This window comes from Salmo trutta, unplaced genomic scaffold, assembly GCF_901001165.1.
Source record: "Salmo trutta unplaced genomic scaffold, fSalTru1.1, whole genome shotgun sequence".
Taxonomy (NCBI): Eukaryota; Metazoa; Chordata; class Actinopteri; order Salmoniformes; family Salmonidae; genus Salmo; species Salmo trutta.
Window position 1 is genome coordinate 2,501 of NW_021823323.1, and position 20,230 is coordinate 22,730.

At 48.3% G+C, this 20,230-nt stretch overlaps 2 protein-coding genes and 1 long non-coding RNA gene across 3 annotated transcripts; 1 reads left to right on the top strand and 2 right to left on the bottom strand.

The window, feature by feature from the left end:
• Positions 1-1,185: 1,185 nt before the first annotated feature.
• On the bottom strand, positions 1,186-14,391 carry LOC115190140 (ELKS/Rab6-interacting/CAST family member 1; the record flags this gene model as incomplete). The annotated part of the gene is given in 6 exon segments (XM_029748632.1): positions 1,186-1,278; positions 1,703-1,858; positions 2,840-2,917; positions 11,916-12,043; positions 12,155-12,281; positions 13,514-14,391. Coding segments are annotated over 6 exon segments (738 nt in total), but the record flags the coding sequence as incomplete, so codon positions are not given.
• Positions 12,517-13,503, bottom strand: LOC115190141 (uncharacterized). The gene is made up of 2 exons (XR_003877118.1): positions 13,410-13,503; positions 12,517-13,310 (listed from the first exon to the last, which is right to left on the bottom strand). It is a non-coding gene; the product is annotated as an uncharacterized LOC115190141 (long non-coding RNA).
• A 4,205-nt stretch (positions 14,392-18,596) lies between the features above and the next one.
• Positions 18,597-20,009, top strand: LOC115190142 (beta-1,3-galactosyl-O-glycosyl-glycoprotein beta-1,6-N-acetylglucosaminyltransferase 3-like). The gene has a single exon (XM_029748633.1). The coding sequence runs from the start codon at positions 18,597-18,599 to the stop codon at positions 19,914-19,916; it is 1,320 nt and encodes a 439-aa protein (XP_029604493.1). The 3' UTR covers positions 19,917-20,009.
• The last annotated feature ends 221 nt before the right edge of the window (positions 20,010-20,230 follow it).

The following is a 20,230-nucleotide window of genomic DNA, read 5'->3' on the forward strand; positions in this document are numbered from 1 at the left end:
CTAAATGATAGATAACATTATAGTGGTTCATATGGACTGGTCTGGGAACAGCAGCCTAAATGATAGATAACATTATAGTGGTTCATATGGACTGGTCTGGGAACAGCAGCCTAAATGATAGATAACATTATAGTGGTTGATATGGACTGGTCTGGGAACAGCAGCCTAAATGATAGATAACATTATAGTGGTTCATATGGACTGGTCTGGGAACAGCAGCCTAAATGATAGATAACATTATAGTGGTTGATATGGACTGGTCTGGGAACAGCAGCCTAAATGATAGATAACATTATAGTGGTTCATATGGACTGGTCTGGGAACAGCAGCCTAAATTATAGATAACATTATAGTGGTTCATATGGACTGGTCTGGGAACAGCAGCCTAAATGATAGATAACATTATAGTGGTTCATATGGACTGGTCTGGGAACAGCAGCCTAAATGATAGATAACATTATAGTGGTTCATATGGACTGGTCTGGGAACAGCAGCCTAAATGATAGATAACATTATAGTGGTTCATATGGACTGGTCTGGGAACAGCAGCCTAAATGATAGATAACATTATAGTGGTTCATATGGACTGGTCTGGGAACAGCAGCCTAAATGATAGATAACATTATAGTGGTTCATATGAACTGGTCTGGGAACAGCAGCCTAAATGATAGATAACATTATAGTGGTTCATATGAACTGGTCTGGGAACAGCAGCCTAAATGATAGATAACATTATAGTGGTTGATATGGACTGGTCTGGGAACAGCAGCCTAAACAACATTATTAAGCTATGATTAAACAGTATATAACATGTGTAATACAGTCTCAATAACAGTGTGAAACAGTAGGTCCAGCTCCTTCTGCCAGTGATAGAACTGAATAAGTACTGGACCAGAGGCAGTCCAAGCTTTGCAGACAACAATTATCTGAGTTCCTCTCAAGTTGAATGATGTATATTTCTCTCATTGAGAATTGACTGATTTTTCTAATAGTGAACATTCTGGGGTTTCTCCCACGCCTCTTATCCGAGTTCCTCTAGCCTCATACTGGGTTGTCCTCTCACAGAGGTCACATGGGTATTCTGTTTAACCAGGGTCAGAAAGGTTGTACGAGGTTAAAGGTCAGAGTTGACAGGTTAAAGAGAGAGAGAGAGAGAGAGAGCTGTGTGGTGAAGTCCTTCCTTACTGCAGACACCTCCTGCTGCAGGTCGGCAGCCTTCTGCTTAAGCTCCTCCCCCTGGACCTCTCTCTGAGACAGCTCCTCCTTCAGCTGCTCTACCTGTCAGGAGAGTCAGTTAACTGGCTGTTACCAGGACGATAAGCACCACCACCAATCAGGAGCCATGATGTAGGCAACACAGGGCCAATCAGTAACCAGCTTTTGGACAGCCAATCAACAACCACCTTGCATGCTGAATGTCTGGTCCTCTGATCGTCACATGCCTTACAAATACAAGATGGTCTTTTCAAAATAACCTTGGAAAAGTTTCCACAGGCAGTCAGTCATTGGTAACAAGAACATGGTAGTACATGAACACCTGCTTGTCTCTAGCGTACAGGGCAGGCTGCTGGTCCAATAGGAAACCCAGAAACCTGAAGACCAGATCCATCTGTCACAGAGGCTGAAGGATAATCAACATGCTCTTTAAACAGCCCAGTGTTCTGCACTGAGTGGACTGTAGCTGGTGGGGATGTGGTGTTACCTTGTTCTTCATGAACTTGGAGTGTGATCTGTAGACCTCCATTTGTTTCATCTCCTCCTCTCTCTCCTCAGTGCTCAGAGCCCCGTTGGACTTCAACATCTCAATCTCCTCCTCCAGGTCCCTCAGACCTCGCTCCAGAGACTGGACCTTACAGTCCTACCACAAGAGAACACACACAGTTACACACACACACTTCCTCCAGGTCCCTCAGACCTCGCTCCAGAGACTGGACCTCAGAGTCCTGGGACGGAGGAGAGGAAGTTAGAACACACTCCATTATTGTTATTTTATTGTTACCATTTCCTACCATTTCCTACTATTTCCTACCATTTCCTACCATTTCCTACCATTTCCTACTATTTCCTACCATTTCCTACTATTTCCTACCATTTCCTACTATTTCCTACCATTTCCTACTATTTCCTACCATTTCCTACCATTTCCTACTATTTCCTACCATTTCCTACCATTTCCTACCATTTCCTACTATTTCCTACTATTTCCTACTATTTCCTACTATTTCCTACTATTTCCTACCATTTCCTACTATTTCCTACTATTTCCTACCATTTCCTACTATTTCCTACTATTTCCTACCATTTCCTACTATTTCCTACTATTTCCTACCATTTCCTACCATTTCCTACTATTTCCTACTATTTCCTACTATTTCCTACCATTTCCTACTATTTCCTACCATTTCCTACCATTTCCTACCATTTCCTACTATTTCCTACTATTTCCTACTATTTCCTACAATTTTTTCGCAAATTTTTCTCACTTTTTAACTATGAATTGTTGGGAAAGGGCTCGTAAGTAAGAGTTCCACTGTAAAGAGTGACTCATATGACTCGCGTTGTAATATTACAGTTTCTCACATTGTACAGGAAGTCAATCTCTCACCACACACACAGCTTGGGCAAACACAAACACCTTCATCTTGATGACGGTCTCACTTTGGCATGCTAAGTGAAACATGAGCATACACACTCTCTCTAACCTGCCTCTCTCTCTCTCTCTCTCTCTCTCTCACTCTCTCTCACTCTCTCTCACTCTCTCTCTGCCTCTCTCTCTCTGCCTCTCTCTCTCTCTGCCTCTCTCTCTCTCTCTCTGCCTCTCTCTCTCTCTCTCTCTCACCTTCATCTCGATGACGGTCTGCAGGGCCTTGGTCTTGGCTGATTCAGGGGCTCCTTCATAGCTCCGTCGGTGCAGCTCCTGAGGAGAAACAGGGTAGACAGCAGCATGGTGGTGGTTAGCACGCCCAGGAGAGAACCCAACAGCATGGTGACTGTCATCACGCCCAGGAGAGAACCCAACAGCATGGTGACTGTCATCATGACCAGGAGAGAACCCAACAGCATGGTGACTGTCATCACGTCCAGGAGAGAACCCAACAGCATGGTGACTGTCATCACGTCCAGGAGAGAACCCAACAGCATGGTGACTGTCATCATGACCAGGAGAGAACCCAACAGCATGGTGACTGTCATCACGCCCAGGAGAGAACCCAACAGCATGGTGACTGTCATCATGACCAGGAGAGAACCCAACAGCATGGTGACTGTCATCACGTCCAGGAGAGAACCCAACAGCATGGTGACTGTCATCACGCCCAGGAGAGAACCCAACAGCATGGTGACTGTCATCACGCCCAGGAGAGAACCCAACAGCATGGTGACTGTCATCACGCCCAGGAGAGAACCCAACAGCATGGTGACTGTCATCACGACCAGGAGAGAACCCAACAGCATGGTGACTGTCATCACGACCAGGAGAGAACCCAACAGCATGGTGACTGTCATCACGCCCAGGAGAGAACCCAACAGCATGGTGACTGTCATCATGACCAGGAGAGAACCCAACAGCATGGTGACTGTCAGCACGCCCAGGAGAGAACCCAACAGCATGGTGACTGTCATCATGACCAGGAGAGAACCCAACAGCATGGTGACTGTCAGCACGCCCAGGAGAGAACCCAACAGCATGGTGACTGTCATCACGACCAGGAGAGAACCCAACAGCATGGTGACTGTCAGCACGCCCAGGAGAGAACCCAACAGCATGGTGACTGTCATCACGCCCAGGAGAGAACCCAACAGCATGGTGACTGTCATCACGCCCAGGAGAGAACCCAACAGCATGGTGACTGTCATCACGTCCAGGAGAGAACCCAACAGCATGGTGACTGTCATCATGACCAGGAGAGAACCCAACAGCATGGTGACTGTCATCACGTCCAGGAGAGAACCCAACAGCATGGTGACTGTCATCATGACCAGGAGAGAACCCAACAGCATGGTGACTGTCATCACGCCCAGGAGAGAACCCAACAGCATGGTGACTGTCATCATGACCAGGAGAGAACCCAACAGCATGGTGACTGTCATCACGTCCAGGAGAGAACCCAACAGCATGGTGACTGTCATCATGACCAGGAGAGAACCCAACAGCATGGTGACTGTCATCATGACCAGGAGAGAACCCAACAGCATGGTGACTGTCATCACGTCCAGGAGAGAACCCAACAGCATGGTGACTGTCATCACGTCCAGGAGAGAACCCAACAGCATGGTGACTGTCATCACGCCCAGGAGAGAACCCAACAGCATGGTGACTGTCATCATGACCAGGAGAGAGCCCAACAGCATGGTGACTGTCATCACGCCCAGGAGAGAGCCCAACAGCATGGTGACTGTCATCACGCCCAGGAGAGAACCCAACAGCATGGTGACTGTCATCATGACCAGGAGAGAACCCAACAGCATGGTGACTGTCATCACGACCAGGAGAGAACCCAACAGCATGGTGACTGTCATCACGCCCAGGAGAGAACCCAACAGCATGGTGACTGTCATCACGACCAGGAGAGAACCCAACAGCATGGTGACTGTCATCACGACCAGGAGAGAACCCAACAGCATGGTGACTGTCATCACGCCCAGGAGAGAACCCAACAGCATGGTGACTGTCATCACGCCCAGGAGAGAACCCAACAGCATGGTGACTGTCATCATGACCAGGAGAGAACCCAACAGCATGGTGACTGTCATCACGACCAGGAGAGAACCCAACAGCATGGTGACTGTCATCACGCCCAGGAGAGAACCCAACAGCATGGTGACTGTCATCACGACCAGGAGAGAAACCAACAGCATGGTGACTGTCATCATGACCAGGAGAGAAACAAACAGCATGGTGACTGTCATCACGCCCAGCAGAACAGAAGACAGTGTGTCGGTCAGGACCAGCAGAACAGAAGACAGTGTGTCGGTCAGGGCCAGCAGAACAGAAGACAGTGTGTCGGTCAGGGCCAGCAGGACAGAAGACAGTGTGTCGGTCAGGGCCAGCAGAACAGAAGACAGTGTGTCGGTCAGGGCCAGCAGAACAGAAGACAGTGTGTCGGTCAGGGCCAGCAGAACAGAAGACAGTGTGTCGGTCAGGGCCAGCAGAACAGAAGACAGTGTGTCGGTCAGGGCCAGCAGAACAGAAGACAGTGTGTCGGTCAGGGCCAGCAGAACAGAAGACAGTGTGTCGGTCAGGGCCAGCAGAACAGAAGACAGTGTGTCGGTCAGGGCCAGCAGGACAGAAGACAGTGTGTCGGTCAGGGCCAGCAGAACAGAAGACAGTGTGTCGGTCAGGGCCAGCAGGACAGAAGACAGTGTGTCGGTCAGGGCCAGCAGAACAGAAGACAGTGTGTCGGTCAGGGCCAGCAGAACAGAAGACAGTGTGTCGGTCAGGGCCAGCAGGACAGAAGACAGTGTGTCGGTCAGGGCCAGCAGGACAGAAGACAGTGTGTCGGTCAGGGCCAGCAGGACAGAAGACAGTGTGTCGGTCAGGGCCAGCAGGACAGAAGACAGTGTGTCGGTCAGGGCCAGCAGAACAGAAGACAGTGTGTCGGTCAGGGCCAGCAGAACAGAAGACAGTGTGTCGGTCAGGGCCAGCAGAACAGAAGACAGTGTGTCGGTCAGGGCCAGCAGAACAGAAGACAGTGTGTCGGTCAGGGCCAGCAGAACAGAAGGCAGTGTGTCGGTCAGGGCCAGCAGAACAGAAGACAGTGTGTCGGTCAGGGCCAGCAGAAACAGAAGGCAGTGTGTCGGTCAGGGCCAGCAGAACAGAAGGCAGTGTGTCGGTCAGGGCCAGCAGAACAGAAGACAGTGTGTCGGTCAGGGCCAGCAGAACAGAAGACAGTGTGTCGGTCAGGGCCAGCAGAACAGAAGACAGTGTGTCGGTCAGGGCCAGCAGAACAGAAGACAGTGTGTCGGTCAGGGCCAGCAGAACAGAAGGACAGTGTGTCGGTCAGGGCCAGCAGAACAGAAGACAGTGTGTCGGTCAGGGCCAGCAGGACAGAAGACAGTGTGTCGGTCAGGGCCAGCAGAACAGAAGACAGTGTGTCGGTCAGGGCCAGCAGAACAGAAGACAGTGTGTCGGTCAGGGCCAGCAGAACAGAAGACAGTGTGTCGGTCAGGGCCAGCAGGACAGAAGACAGTGTGTCGGTCAGGGCCAGCAGAACAGAAGACAGTGTGTCGGTCAGGGCCAGCAGAACAGAAGACAGTGTGTCGGTCAGGGCCAGCAGAACAGAAGACAGTGTGTCGGTCAGGGCCAGCAGAACAGAAGACAGTGTGTCGGTCAGGGCCAGCAGAACAGAAGACAGTGTGTCGGTCAGGGCCAGCAGAACAGAAGACAGTGTGTCGGTCAGGGCCAGCAGAACAGAAGACAGTGTGTCGGTCAGGGCCAGCAGAACAGAAGACAGTGTGTCGGTCAGGGCCAGCAGGACAGAAGACAGTGTGTCGGTCAGGGCCAGCAGGACAGAAGACAGTGTGTCGGTCAGGGCCAGCAGGACAGAAGACAGTGTGTCGGTCAGGGCCAGCAGAACAGAAGACAGTGTGTCGGTCAGGGCCAGCAGGACAGAGGACAGTGTGTCGGTCAGGGCCAGCAGACAGAAGACAGTGTGTCGGTCAGGGCCAGCAGAACAGAAGACAGTGTGTCGGTCAGGGCCAGCAGAACAGAAGACAGTGTGTCGGTCAGGGCCAGCAGAACAGAAGACAGTGTGTCGGTCAGGGCCAGCAGAACAGAAGACAGTGTGTCGGTCAGGGCCAGCAGAACAGAAGACAGTGTGTCGGTCAGGGCCAGCAGAACAGAAGACAGTGTGTCGGTCAGGGCCAGCAGAACAGAAGACAGTGTGTCGGTCAGGGCCAGCAGAACAGAAGACAGTGTGTCGGTCAGGGCCAGCAGAACAGAAGGCAGTGTGTCGGTCAGGGCCAGCAGAACAGAAGGCAGTGTGTCGGTCAGGGCCAGCAGAACAGAAGACAGTGTGTCGGTCAGGGCCAGCAGAACAGAAGACAGTGTGTCGGTCAGGGCCAGCAGGACAGAAGACAGTGTGTCGGTCAGGGCCAGCAGGACAGAAGACAGTGTGTCGGTCAGGGCCAGCAGAACAGAAGACAGTGTGTCGGTCAGGGCCAGCAGGACAGAAGACAGTGTGTCGGTCAGGGCCAGCAGAACAGAAGACAGTGTGTCGGTCAGGGCCAGCAGAACAGAAGACAGTGTGTCGGTCAGGGCCAGCAGAACAGAAGACAGTGTGTCGGTCAGGGCCAGCAGAACAGAAGGCAGTGTGTCGGTCAGGGCCAGCAGAACAGAAGACAGTGTGTCGGTCAGGGCCAGCAGAACAGAAGACAGTGTGTCGGTCAGGGCCAGCAGAACAGAAGACAGTGTGTCGGTCAGGGCCAGCAGAACAGAAGACAGTGTGTCGGTCAGGGCCAGCAGAACAGAAGGCAGTGTGTCGGTCAGGGCCAGCAGAACAGAAGGCAGTGTGTCGGTCAGGGCCAGCAGAACAGAAGACAGTGTGTCGGTCAGGGCCAGCAGAACAGAAGACAGTGTGTCGGTCAGGGCCAGCAGAACAGAAGACAGTGTGTCGGTCAGGGCCAGCAGAACAGAAGACAGTGTGTCGGTCAGGGCCAGCAGAACAGAAGACAGTGTGTCGGTCAGGGCCAGCAGAACAGAAGACAGTGTGTCGGTCAGGGCCAGCAGAACAGAAGACAGTGTGTCGGTCAGGGCCAGCAGAACAGAAGACAGTGTGTCGGTCAGGGCCAGCAGAACAGAAGACAGTGTGTCGGTCAGGGCCAGCAGAACAGAAGACAGTGTGTCGGTCAGGGCCAGCAGAACAGAAGACAGTGTGTCGGTCAGGGCCAGCAGAACAGAAGACAGTGTGTCGGTCAGGGCCAGCAGAACAGAAGACAGTGTGTCGGTCAGGGCCAGCAGAACAGAAGACAGTGTGTCGGTCAGGGCCAGCAGAACAGAAGACAGTGTGTCGGTCAGGGCCAGCAGAACAGAAGACAGTGTGTCGGTCAGGGCCAGCAGAACAGAAGACAGTGTGTCGGTCAGGGCCAGCAGAACAGAAGATCGGTCAGGGCAAGCAGAACAGAAGACAGTGTGTCGGTCAGGGCAGCAGAACAGAAGACAGTGTGTCGGTCAGGGCCAGCAGAACAGAAGACAGTGTGTCGGTCAGGGCCAGCAGAACAGAAGACAGTGTGTCGGTCAGGGCAGCAGAACAGAAGACAGTGTTGTCGGTCAGGGCCAGCAGGACAGAAGGACAGTGTGTCGGTCAGGGCCAGCAGAACAGAAGACAGTGTGTCGGTCAGGGCCAGCAGGACAGAAGACAGTGTGTCGGTCAGGGCCAGCAGGACAGAAGACAGTGTGTCGGTCAGGGCCAGCAGGACAGAAGACAGTGTGTCGGTCAGGGCCAGCAGGAGCTATTGGGATGAAGTGTCTTCCCCTAGCCGTCATATTTCTGGCTAGCACCGTCGTGTCCATTCCACCATCCCACATCCTCACAAGTCAATGGAGAGTCTGGTTCAAAGCTAACGCTAATAGTGTTCTCAGAGCTAACGTTCAAAGCTCCTGTACCTACTAGACTTAAATGCTTCCACTAGTGTGTTACGATAAAACCACTAAAGCTCGCCTTCCTAATACTATTCTAGACTCTTAATGTGTCTGCCTTTCACTAGTGTACTGTCTCTGTCTCTGAACCAGTTGTGATGTTAGAGAGAGAGAGGGCTGAAGAGAGAGACACAGAGAGAGGGAGAGAGAGGGCTGAAGAGAGAGACACAGAGAGAGGGAGAGAGAGAGAGAGAGAGGAGAGAGAGGAGAGATGGGAGAGAGGAGAGAGAGAGGGGAGAGAGACGAGAGAGGAGAGGAGAGGAGAGGAGAGGAGAGGAGAGGAGAGGAGAGATGGGAGAGAGGAGAGAGAGAGGGGAGAGAGACGAGAGAGGAGAGGAGAGGAGAGAGTCACGTTGCCTTGCTTCTGTGAATGATGGTGTATGAGGGTCCTACAGAGAGAACTAATGGGAGTTGTACTGAGGGTCCTACAGAGAGAACTAATGGGAGTTGTACTGAGGGTCCTACAGAGAGAACTAATGGGAGTTGTACTGAGGGTCCTACAGAGAGAACTAATGCAGCCTTTCTAGTGGAGAAGACAGCACTAACAAAGGAGAGAGAGCTTCTGGTGCTGGGGGCAGTGGTGGACACACACACACACACACACACACCTTCCCTCCCTTACTCTCTCTCTCCCTGAAACCTTCCCTCCCTCTCTCTCCCTTTCTCTATTGCTCTCCTCTAACTCAACACTCCCTCCCTCCCTCCCTCCCTCCTCCTCCCTCCTCCCTCACTCCTGTCTTCCTCCATCCCTGGCTTTCTTCCCCACCATGTTCTCTCTCTCTCTCTCTCTCTCTCTCTCTCTCTCTCTCTCTCTCTCTCTCTCTCTCTCTCTCTCTCTGTGTGTGTGTGTCATGAACAATATGGTTCAGTGGAGATGAGTCGTTCCTACTTGAACTAAAGCAGTGTTATTATGGGATAGATGATAGGGCTGTCCTTGTCCCTGTGTATGAGGTTCCCCGAGCAACACAGCTGTGGGACACAGAGTTGAATGCCTCTAGACACTGATCTGAGGTCAGTCTGTATTGAGTTTTAATACAGAGGTTATGGTTAGAACTGGGCTGTGGCCAGAGTAGACTGCATCTGGAAACTGATCCTTAAACTGATCCTTAAGGTCAGTACGTATCCCTAAAGGTCATGGTTAACCCTGGGTTTTAGACTGCCCCTGGACACTGATGAGGTCAGCTTTATCACCTAAAGGTCATGGTTAACCCTGGGTTTTAGACTGCCCCTGGACACTGATGAAGTCAGCTTTATCACCTAAAGGTTATGGTTAACCCTGGGTTTTAGGCAGTGTTGACTGCCCCTGGACACTGATGAGGTCAGCTTTATCACCTAAAGGTCATGGTTAACCCTGGGCTTTAGGCAGTGTTGACTGCCCCTGGACACTGATGAGGTCAGCTTTATCACCTAAAGGTTATGGTTAACCCTGGGCTTTAGGCAGTGTTGACTGCCCCTGGACACTGATGAGGTCAGCTTCATCACCTAAAGGTTATGGTTAACCCTGGGCTTTAGGCAGTGTTGACTGCCCCTGGACACTGATGAGGTCAGCTTTATCACCTAAAGGTTATGGTTAGCAGGGGGTGGAATGAGGGCTGCTCTGGCCTCAAAGCATGACGTCTTGTCTGGTCTTTACAGTCATGAAGACAAAGACAAATACTTTTTCTCAGCTTATATAAGTAGCTTATTTTAGTGCCGTGTTCACCAAACTCTTTCACCCACGCCCCCTTTCATCATAGGGGAAAAGCATGTTTATTTAGCAGGGGTATACTTCCTGTACACGTTGTGGATGGATTCTCAACACAACCAAAGCTGTTATGAAAAACTGGTGTTGTGGTGAAACTGGTGCAGTTCCTCCTCTCCCCACTAGATGTCAGAGTGGTCCTACAGTTCCTCTGAGGCTGGAGGAGGTTAATGGGTGTCTGTGCTACTGCCTGACCAGAATACAGAACAAGAGAATGAGGGAGGGAGGGAGGAAGGGAGGGAGGGAGGGAGGGAGGGAGGGAGGGAGGGAGGGAGGGAGGGAGGGAGGGAGGGAGGGAGGGAGGGAGGGAGGGAGGGAGGGAGGGAGGAGATTCCCGTCCTGTCATAGTGTGGGTCTGAATGCTGATCAGACTGACTCTGACTTTCTCCTCTTTCTCTCTCCTCTGGTGTTGTTCTGGCAAGATAAGGTCTGTGTATAGTAAAGGTAAGGTCTGTGTATAGTAAAGATAAGGTCTGTGTATAGTAAAGATAAGGTCTGTGTATAGTAAAGGCTCTGTGGTAACAGAGCTGTAATGAATTCAGTTAGCTGTGGGGCTCTGTGGTAACAGAGCTGTAATGAATTCAGTTAGCTGTGGGGCTCTGTGGTAACAGAGCTGTAATGAATTCAGTTAGCTGTGGGGCTCTGTGGTAACAGAGTTGTAATGAATTCAGTTAGCTGTGGGGCTCTGTGGTAACAGAGCTGTAATGAATTCAGTTAGCTGTGGGACTCTGTGGTAACAGAGCTGTAATGAATTCAGTTAGCTGTGGGGCTCTGTGGTAACAGAGCTGTAATGAATTCAGTTAGCTGTGGGGCTCTGTGGTAACAGAGCTGTAATGAATTCAGTTAGCTGTGGGGCTCTGTGGTAACAGAGATGTAATGAATTCAGTTAGCTGTGGGGCTCTGTGGTAACAGAGCTGTAATGAATTCAGTTAGCTGTAGGGCTCTGTGGTAACAGAGCTGTAATGAATTCAGTTAGCTGTGGGGCTCTGTGGTAACAGAACTGTAATGAATTCAGTTAGCTGTGGGGCTCTGTGGTAACAGAGATGTAATGAATTCAGTTAGCTGTGGGGCTCTGTGGTAACAAAGCTGTAATGAATTCAGTTAGCTGTGGGGCTCTGTGGTAACAGAGTTGTAATGAATTCAGTTAGCTGTGGGGCTCTGTGGTAACAGAGCTGTAATGAATTCAGTTAGCTGTGGGGCTCTGTGGTAACATAGTTGTAATGAATTCAGTTAGCTGTGGGGCTCTGTGGTAACAGAGTTGTAATGAATTCAGTTAGCTGTGGGGCTCTGTGGTAACAGAGCTGTAATTAATTCAGTTAGCTGTGGGGCTCTGTGGTAACAGAGTTGTAATGAATTCAGTTAGCTGTGGGGCTCTGTGGTAACAGAGATGTAATGAATTCAGTTAGCTGTGGGGCTCTGTGGTAACAGAGGAACTCTGTAACAACCATAGAGTTATGAATGAATTATTTCCCCTCCCCTCCTCTGTTTCGCTCTCTCCTTCTCTCCCCCTCTCCCCCATACCCTCACACACACCCTCACCTCTCGTAGGGCGTTGGTCTCCTTGTCTTTCTGTTCCAGTAGACTGTCTAGGTGGTGGATGTGCATCTCAGCCTCAGCTAGTCTCCTGGTCCTCTCATGGTCCTCCTCTGAGGCCTTGGCTGACAGACCTGGAATACACACCATAGTGATGCTTTTAAAAGTGTGTGTTGTGTTGTGTTGTGTTGTGTTGTGTGCGTGCGTGCGTGGGTGTGTGTGTGTGTGTGTGAACCCCACCATACCTTTGCTCTGCAGCATCTCCAGTAGTTTCTTGATAGACTGGTCTCTGGCCCCCAGGGTCTGTTTCTGACTGTCGATCCTCAACTCCATCTCCTCCAACGTCTTCCTCAGGAGGAACAACTCTTTGGCCTGGAGGTTACATTCAATACAATTCAATTCAAACTAATTGTATTTTCCTTGGCCTAGAGGTTAGATTAAATGAAATACAACTGTATTCATCTCTTTGGCCTGGAGGAAGTGTCACACCCTGATCTGTTTCACCTGTCTTTGTGATTGTCTCCACCCCCCTCCAGGTGTCGCCCATCTTCCCCATTATCCCCAGTGTATTTATACCTGTGCTCTCTGTTTGTCTGTTGTCAGTTTGTTTTGTTCGTCAAGCCTACCAGCGTTTTCCCCGTGCTCCTATCTTTTTCTAGTTCCTAACTATTCCTACACATTGGGGCCGTGCATTTTCTAGTACCTGTTTTCTAGTTTTCCCGGTTTTTACCATTCTGTCTACCCTGACCCTGAGCCTGCCTGCCGTTCTGTACCTCATGGACTCTGATCTGGATTACTGACCCCTGTTCAAGTAATAAACTGTTGTTATTTTAACAGTGTGCATCTGTGTCTTCTACTGAAACGTAATAGTTAGATTCAATTCAATTTAATTTAATGGGAGAAGACAAGACACCTCCTTTCAGTGAATGTCTACTCCTGAATACAAGATACTTCTCAGCATGTTTGTGTTATTTATTCATTCACTTAGTTATTAGCATAGAGATTAGATTCAATCAAACGTTATTTATTTAATTAACTTTCTAATTCAATGAACTTTATTGATACCAGTAGGGGAAACATGACATGATTGTGATATTTCTAAATGAGGTTAGTTAGTTCTTTATACTTGTTGTACTGTTGTATGTCCATTGCCATTGCATTCCTCAAGTTATTCAGAGGAGTACGCCTTCTGCCAAATGAAATGAAATAGAGTGTACAACATGACATTGAATAAAGTACAGAATCCTAAATAAGACTCTGATGAACTGACATGTAAATGTTCACTGTGTGTTTTCTATCTGTTCTTCCACTGTAAACCGGAGCCCCAGAAACGCATGTCCATTCTGTGTAAACTCAATGGACCAACTCGTTTTTTAAATCTTATTACAAGTGAAACTAGACCTGGGCCCTTATCCAGCAGGTATCTCTGAATAGGAGCTCTGATGAGATTATATGAACAGATCCTAGATCAGGACTCAGAGCAGCTTTCTCCAACTAGACCTGGGCCCTTATCCAGCAGGTATCTCTGAATAGGAGCTCTGATGAGATTATATGAACAGATCCTAGATCAGGACTCAGAGCAGCTTTCTCCAACTAGACCTCACCTGTCGCTGGTGTTCACCTTGGAGCCTGTGGAAGTTCTCCTCTGTGGGTTCAAATGACAGAGGTTCTCCAGGTCTCCCTCCACTACAGTCCTGCTGGAACAAGTGATTCAGATCTCTCTGGGTCCTCAACTCATCCTGCAGGGCCTGCACTGTCATCTGGAGGTGCTGAGGAGAGAGAGAGGGGAGAGAGGGTGGGAAAGTGAGGAATTCAGTCAAGTGTAACAGAGTTAAGATCGTACAGAAGGAGGAAGTATTGATTGAGTACTGTGTTTATTTTCACTGTTACAGTATAATATTCAGAATTAGCGTTGGTATCATCATCGTCATCATATTGCCCCAGTAATAATGTTTCTTCATCACCTGACCATAACAGAGAGAGAATTATACCCAAGGGGCGCTTTTCACTAAACAATTTAGGCAACAGGGACCTTGATCCAGGAGGGGGTTGAATATCTCTGCTGTAACCAAGAAGTTTGATCTTGACATCTAGACACTTAACTAGCAAGTTAGCAAACCAAATGCATAGCTGGAGCCCTGAGCTGCATATCATTTATTTGACACATCTTAGATTTCTATAGTTATACTCAGCTTATAGTAATAAGCAGTGGAGTAGCACACACAGACCGTCAGTATTGTGAAATACCTCGGTATATGGTATATCACCCCAGCCTACTAGTGGCAGTGCTTCCTGCCTTTATCAGTTACAGTTTGTAGTTCTTCCTGCCTCAGTTACAGTTTGTAGTTCTTCCTGCCTCAGTTACAGTTTGTAGTTCTTCCTGCCTCAGTTACAGTTTGTAGTTCTTCCTGCCTCAGTTACAGTTTGTAGTTCTTCCTGCCTCAGTTACAGTTTGTAGTTCTTCCTGCCTCAATTACAGTTTGTAGTTCTTCCTGCCTCAGTTACAGTTTGTAGTTCTTCCTGCCTCAGTTTGTAGTTTCGGCCTACTGCCTTCTCTCACTGCTTCCTTTCCATCTCTCTCTCCATCCCTCAGCCCTTTCTACTGGCATAGACGTGACATCAGACAAGAACAAGATGAAACCAGCCTGAAACTAGATGAAACCAGCCACCTACAGCAGGATTCCCCACACAGCAGCTTCTTGTCAATGTTACTAGCTATCTGTCCGAACAGAATCACAACACATGGACTTCTGCCCCATGGAGAGCCATAGTAATGGCGTCTTTTTGTAGGCACTACCTCCGCCGTGGCTCGTTGGACAAAGCCTATGAGGAAATGAATGGGGGTTTTTGGAGGGTTTTGGGATAAACGCCAAAAATAAGGTCTGGTTCACAGTCTTAGACGTTTTGTTCTACAGGAAAATCTCCAAGAGATAATGTCCCTTTTTGTGAATTTTGGAGCATTTCTGTGATCAAAACAAGCTTCATAATTCATAAAGGTCGTGTTAACTGACTGCTGTTATATCATAGAACAAACCGTACAACATCTCCTAAGCCTTTGTTAAACTCAGACCTTATTTTCAGCATTTATTCCTAAACTCCATTCTTTCCCCATTTATTTTCCCCATAGGAATGGCTGAACGAACCAGCGGGGCCTCATTTCCATTGTTTTTAGGACTACAAGCTGGTGATCTCGTTTTTTGTAACGTTGTCAAATAACCCGGACAGAAAGTGTGACACGTCACCTCCTATGCAAATGTGGTTCTGAAACCTTGGTACTTCAAGTCCGCTCCGCTGAGAGGGGGGAAACGGAGAGTGGCTTTGTGCCATTACAGTGTTCACAGAGGGCTTTGGACAGCAAAATGTCACTCGGAACCTGTCCGGAACCGCTCAGTCACCCATCTGAGAGAATATTGTATGTTGTATTCAGATCCATAGATATATTTTTACTCAACCTTGTGTGCCTGTCTGTCTGCCTGTTTGTAGATGAGAAGATGAGCATACAGGTGAGATCATAACATTTTAAAGGATTTGAATATTGACTACCTATTTAATGTCAATGGAGGTTAAACACTGGGGTTGAAAGAAATTATAAATACAATCATTTTACTACCATTCGATGAGTCCTTTATACATCCATGCTATAAAACGGAATGTCTAGAATTATAACGATATTGTAAATTCTAAAAGTTGACCTAACTCTCTAAAGACGAGGCTCTGGACATGTAGAAGGACTCAATTATTTCAATATTCAAATAATGTACCTATCTGACATCACTGGAGGTCCATAACACCCATGTTCAACATCACTGGAGGTCCATAATACCCATGTTCAACATCACTGGAGGTCCATAATACCCATGTTCAACATCACTGGAGGTCCATAATACCCATGTTCAACATCACTGGAGGTCCATAATACCCATGTTAAACATCACTGGAGGTCCATAATACCCATGTTCAACATCACTGGAGGTCCATAATACCCATGTTCAACATCACTGGAGGTCCATAATACCCATGTTCAACATCACTGGAGGTCCATAATACCCATGTTAAACATCACTGGAGGTCCATAATACCCATGTTCAACATCACTGGAGGTCCATAATACCCATGTTCAACATCACTGGAGGACCATAATACCCATGTTCAACATCACTGGAGGTCCATAATACCCATGTTCAACATCACTGGAGGTCCATAATACCCATGTTCAACATCACTGGAGGACCATAATACCCATGTTCAACATCACTGGAGGACCATAATACCCATGTTCAACATCAATCATGAACACATTTTGAGAAATGTGATCTCTGCCTTTGAGACATGGCTGTGTTGCTGTACGAGTTGGACAATGAGTCTAGGATGTTTGTCACAGATATTAACCTGCAGCCAGGATGTGATAAAACATAATGTTTAACCATCGACAGCTGTCATCTAACCCCTGTACACCTGTACAAACCGCGTTCCTCTGCATCACAGACAAAATATGTGTGTATAAAGGTGACATTGTGAAATGTTGAAGGATTCATGGAACGGAAGTAAAATGATTTTAATATTCAAATAATGTACCTGTGTGATGTCAACGGTAAAAGGAGATGTGGGAGGTTATTGTGGTCTGGTAATATGAGGATAAGATGTGGGAGGTTATTGTGGTCTGGTAATATGAGGATAAGATGTGGGAGGTTATTGTGGTCTGGTAATATGAGGATAAGATGTGGGAGGTTATTGTGGTCTGGTAATATGAGGATAAGATGTGGGAGATTATTGTAGTCTGGTAATATGAGGATAAGATGTGGGAGGTTATTGTGGTCTGGTAATATGAGGATAAGATGTGGGAGGTTATTGTGGTCTGGTAATATGAGGATAAGATGTGGGAGGTTATTGTGGTCTGGTAATATGAGGATAAGATGTGGGAGGTTATTGTGGTCTGGTAATATGAGGATAAGATGTGGGAGGTTATTGTGGTCTGGTAATATGAGGATAAGATGTGGGAGGTTATTGTGGTCTGGTAATATGAGGATAAGATGTGGGAGGTTATTGTGGTCTGGTAATATGAGGATAAGCTGTGGGAGGTTATTGTGGTCTGGTAATATGAGGATAAGATGTGGGAGGTTATTGTGGTCTGGTAATATGAGGATAAGATGTGGGAGGTTATTGGGGTCTGGTAATATGAGGATAAGATGTGGGAGGTTATTGTGGTCTGGTAATATGAGGATAAGCTGTGGGAGGTTATTGTGGTCTGGTAATATGAGGATAAGATGTGGGAGGTTATTGGGGTCTGGTAATATGAGGATAAGATGTGGGAGGTTATTGTGGTCTGGTAATATGAGGATAAGATGTGGGAGGTTATTGTAGTCTGGTAATATGAGGATAAGATGTGGGAGGTTATTGTGGTCTGGTAATATGAGGATAAGATGTGGGAGGTTATTGTGGTCTGGTAATATGAGGATAAGATGTGGGAGGTTATTGTGGTCTGGTAATATGAGGATAAGATGTGGGAGGTTATTGTGGTCTGGTAATATGAGGATAAGATGTGGGAGGTTATTGTAGTCTGGTAATATGAGGATAAGATGTGGGAGGTTATTGTGGTCTGGTAATATGAGGATAAGATGTGGGAGGTTATTGTGGTCTGGTAATATGAGGATAAGATGTGGGAGGTTATTGTGGTCTGGTAATATGAGGATAAGATGTGGGAGGTTATTGTGGTCTGGTAATATGAGGATAAGATGTGGGAGGTTATTGTAGTCTGGTAATATGAGGATAAGATGTGGGAGGTTATTGTGGTCTGGTAATATGAGGATAAGATGTGGGAGGTTATTGTGGTCTGGTAATATGAGGATAAGATGTCAGCCAATAGGACTGTGACAACGCCAGTAGTGTGCCATTTTTCCCATGGTCCTTTATACCTGCTGTATATAAAATATTGTGTGCAAAATGTATGGGCTAGATATTTCAACTGTGTACGGCAAGGTGAATGTCTGACTGAGCACGTTTATGAGGCTGTTTGACCCACAGCTCAAAGCTAGAGGACAGACCGCTGTTTAACGTGAGAGGCTCAGCCATGTTAGGACTGTACGCCTGGCATGTGTCACAACGCTGACCAGGAAACAAGCCACATACAGGGGAACCATACCTCCTAGACCTCCTAGACTGCTACAGAGCTTTTCCTCCCTGGTCTGCCACGCCCATAGAGTGTTTACAGAAAGGCCACGTCCACTAGAGCGTTAACAGAAAGGCCACGTCCACTAGAGCGTTAACAGAAAGGCCACGCCCATAGAGCATAGAGTTAATGAATCCACCTCTTCCTTTTAAACGGAGGAGTGTGAGAGGAGTGTGAGAGGAGTGTGTATTTGAGCTGTGAGGTGCTGGTGAGACACATCCTCTGTTGTTCAGCAGTGTGCAACTCCTCCTCCTCAGCTGTGGTGTTGATACTAATACCACAAAGACAATACCACATACAGGTTTCTCCCGAGGATCTTTTTTAACAAGGAGGTGCTACTGAGTCCAGCGGGATGGACATTTCCTGCAATCTAAAGCAAAGAAATACTCCATTGAGGTGTGGTGCCAGGCCTTAGATGATTACAAATCAAGTTTTTAAAAATGACAGTGGAGCAACCAGGTGGCGTAGTGGAACTCTTCCATTCTTTGAGGAGAACCCTGACAGAAAGATATCGACTAGTCATGGCTTCTGTTCGGTTGTCCAGGTCTCAGAGATTCTTCACGAACTTATCTCTGATCCTCCTGGGTGGATCCGTCTCTCTGCTCCTGTGGGCCGCTCTCAGACACCCGCCGGGCTCTGACAGGAGTCGTCTCCCCGCTCTGGACCTCCTGCCCCTGGACTACGCTGCCGACCTGCCGGCCTGCACAGCCATCATCCAGGGAGACCTGGAGGGTCTGGAGAGGAAGCAGCTCAGCCTCCTGCTGAAGACTATGAAGAAACAGCAGCTGCTGTCAGAGGAGTTCTACCACAACGTGACTCAGGACTGTCAGAGGTACGTTACAGACAGAGAGTTCATCACCGTTCCTCTCAGTCAGGAGGAGGAGGAGTTCCCCATCGCCTACTCCATGGTCATCCACCACAAGATTGAGATGTTTGAGCGGCTCCTACGTGCCGTGTACACTCCTCAGAACGTGTACTGCGTCCACATCGATCAGAAGTCATCCGAGGACTTCAGGACGGCAGTGAGGGCTATCGTGTCCTGTCTGCCTAATGTGTTTGTGGCCAGTAAGTTAGAGAGTGTGGTATACGCCTCCTGGTCCAGAGTGCAGGCTGATCTGAACTGTATGGAGGATCTCCTGAAGTCACCTGTCCAGTGGAGGTACCTCATCAACACCTGTGGAACAGACTTCCCCATTAAGACCAACGCTGAGATGGTTCAGGCCCTCAAGCTGCAGAACGGGAGGAACAGCATGGAGTCAGAGACCACCGACAACTATAAAAACAGCAGATGGCAGTTTCACCACAAAATCACCAGCAACATGGTGGTCAAGACGAACGTTAGGAAGAGCCCTCCTCCAATCAGCACCCCCATGTTCTCTGGCAACGCCTACTTCCTGGTGTCCAGGGCCTTCGTCCGTCACGTGATGGAGTCTCAGGAGGTCCGGGTGCTGTTGGAGTGGGAGAAGGACACCTACAGTCCTGATGAACACCTGTGGGCCACTCTGCAGCGCATGCCCTCTGTGCCAGGATCCAACCCTCCCCACATCAAGTACCATGAATCAGACATGAACGCCATCGCTCGCATCGTGAAGTGGCGTTCCCTGGAAGGAGATGTGAGGAACGGAGCCCCATACCCACCCTGCTCGGGTGACTACAGGAGGTCCATTTGTGTCTACGGTGCTGGAGATCTCCGGTGGCTCCTAAAACATCACCACCTCATCGCTAACAAGTTTGACCCTGAGGTGGATGATGTGGCCATCAGGTGTCTGGAGTCGTACCTGCGCTTCAAAGCTGCATACCGTGTTTCACGAAGGACAGTGGAATCTGACAGGATCTTATAAAAACTATGAAATGTTAAAAGTTGTAAATACAGTAATGTAGGTTTTATTTAAACTATGTTTTGAAACGTTGTATATTTCTGATGCTGTAAAGAGGGTTGTAAATACAGTAATGTAGGTTTTATTTAATATTTATTAAATATACACTGAGTGTTCAAAACATTAGGAACACCTTCCTAATATTGAGTTTCACCCCCTTTTGTCCTCAGAACAGCCTCAGTGTATTGGGTCATGGACTCTGCAAGGTGTGGAAAGTGTTCCACAGGGATGCTGGCCCATGTTGACTCCAATGCTTCCCACAGTTGTGTCAGGTTGGC

What these genes read in the sequence shown, in the direction of transcription:
- LOC115190142 (XM_029748633.1), top strand. Translation starts at nt 18,597, where the DNA reads ATGGCTTCTGTTCGGTTGTCCAGGTCTCAGAGATTCTTCACGAACTTA.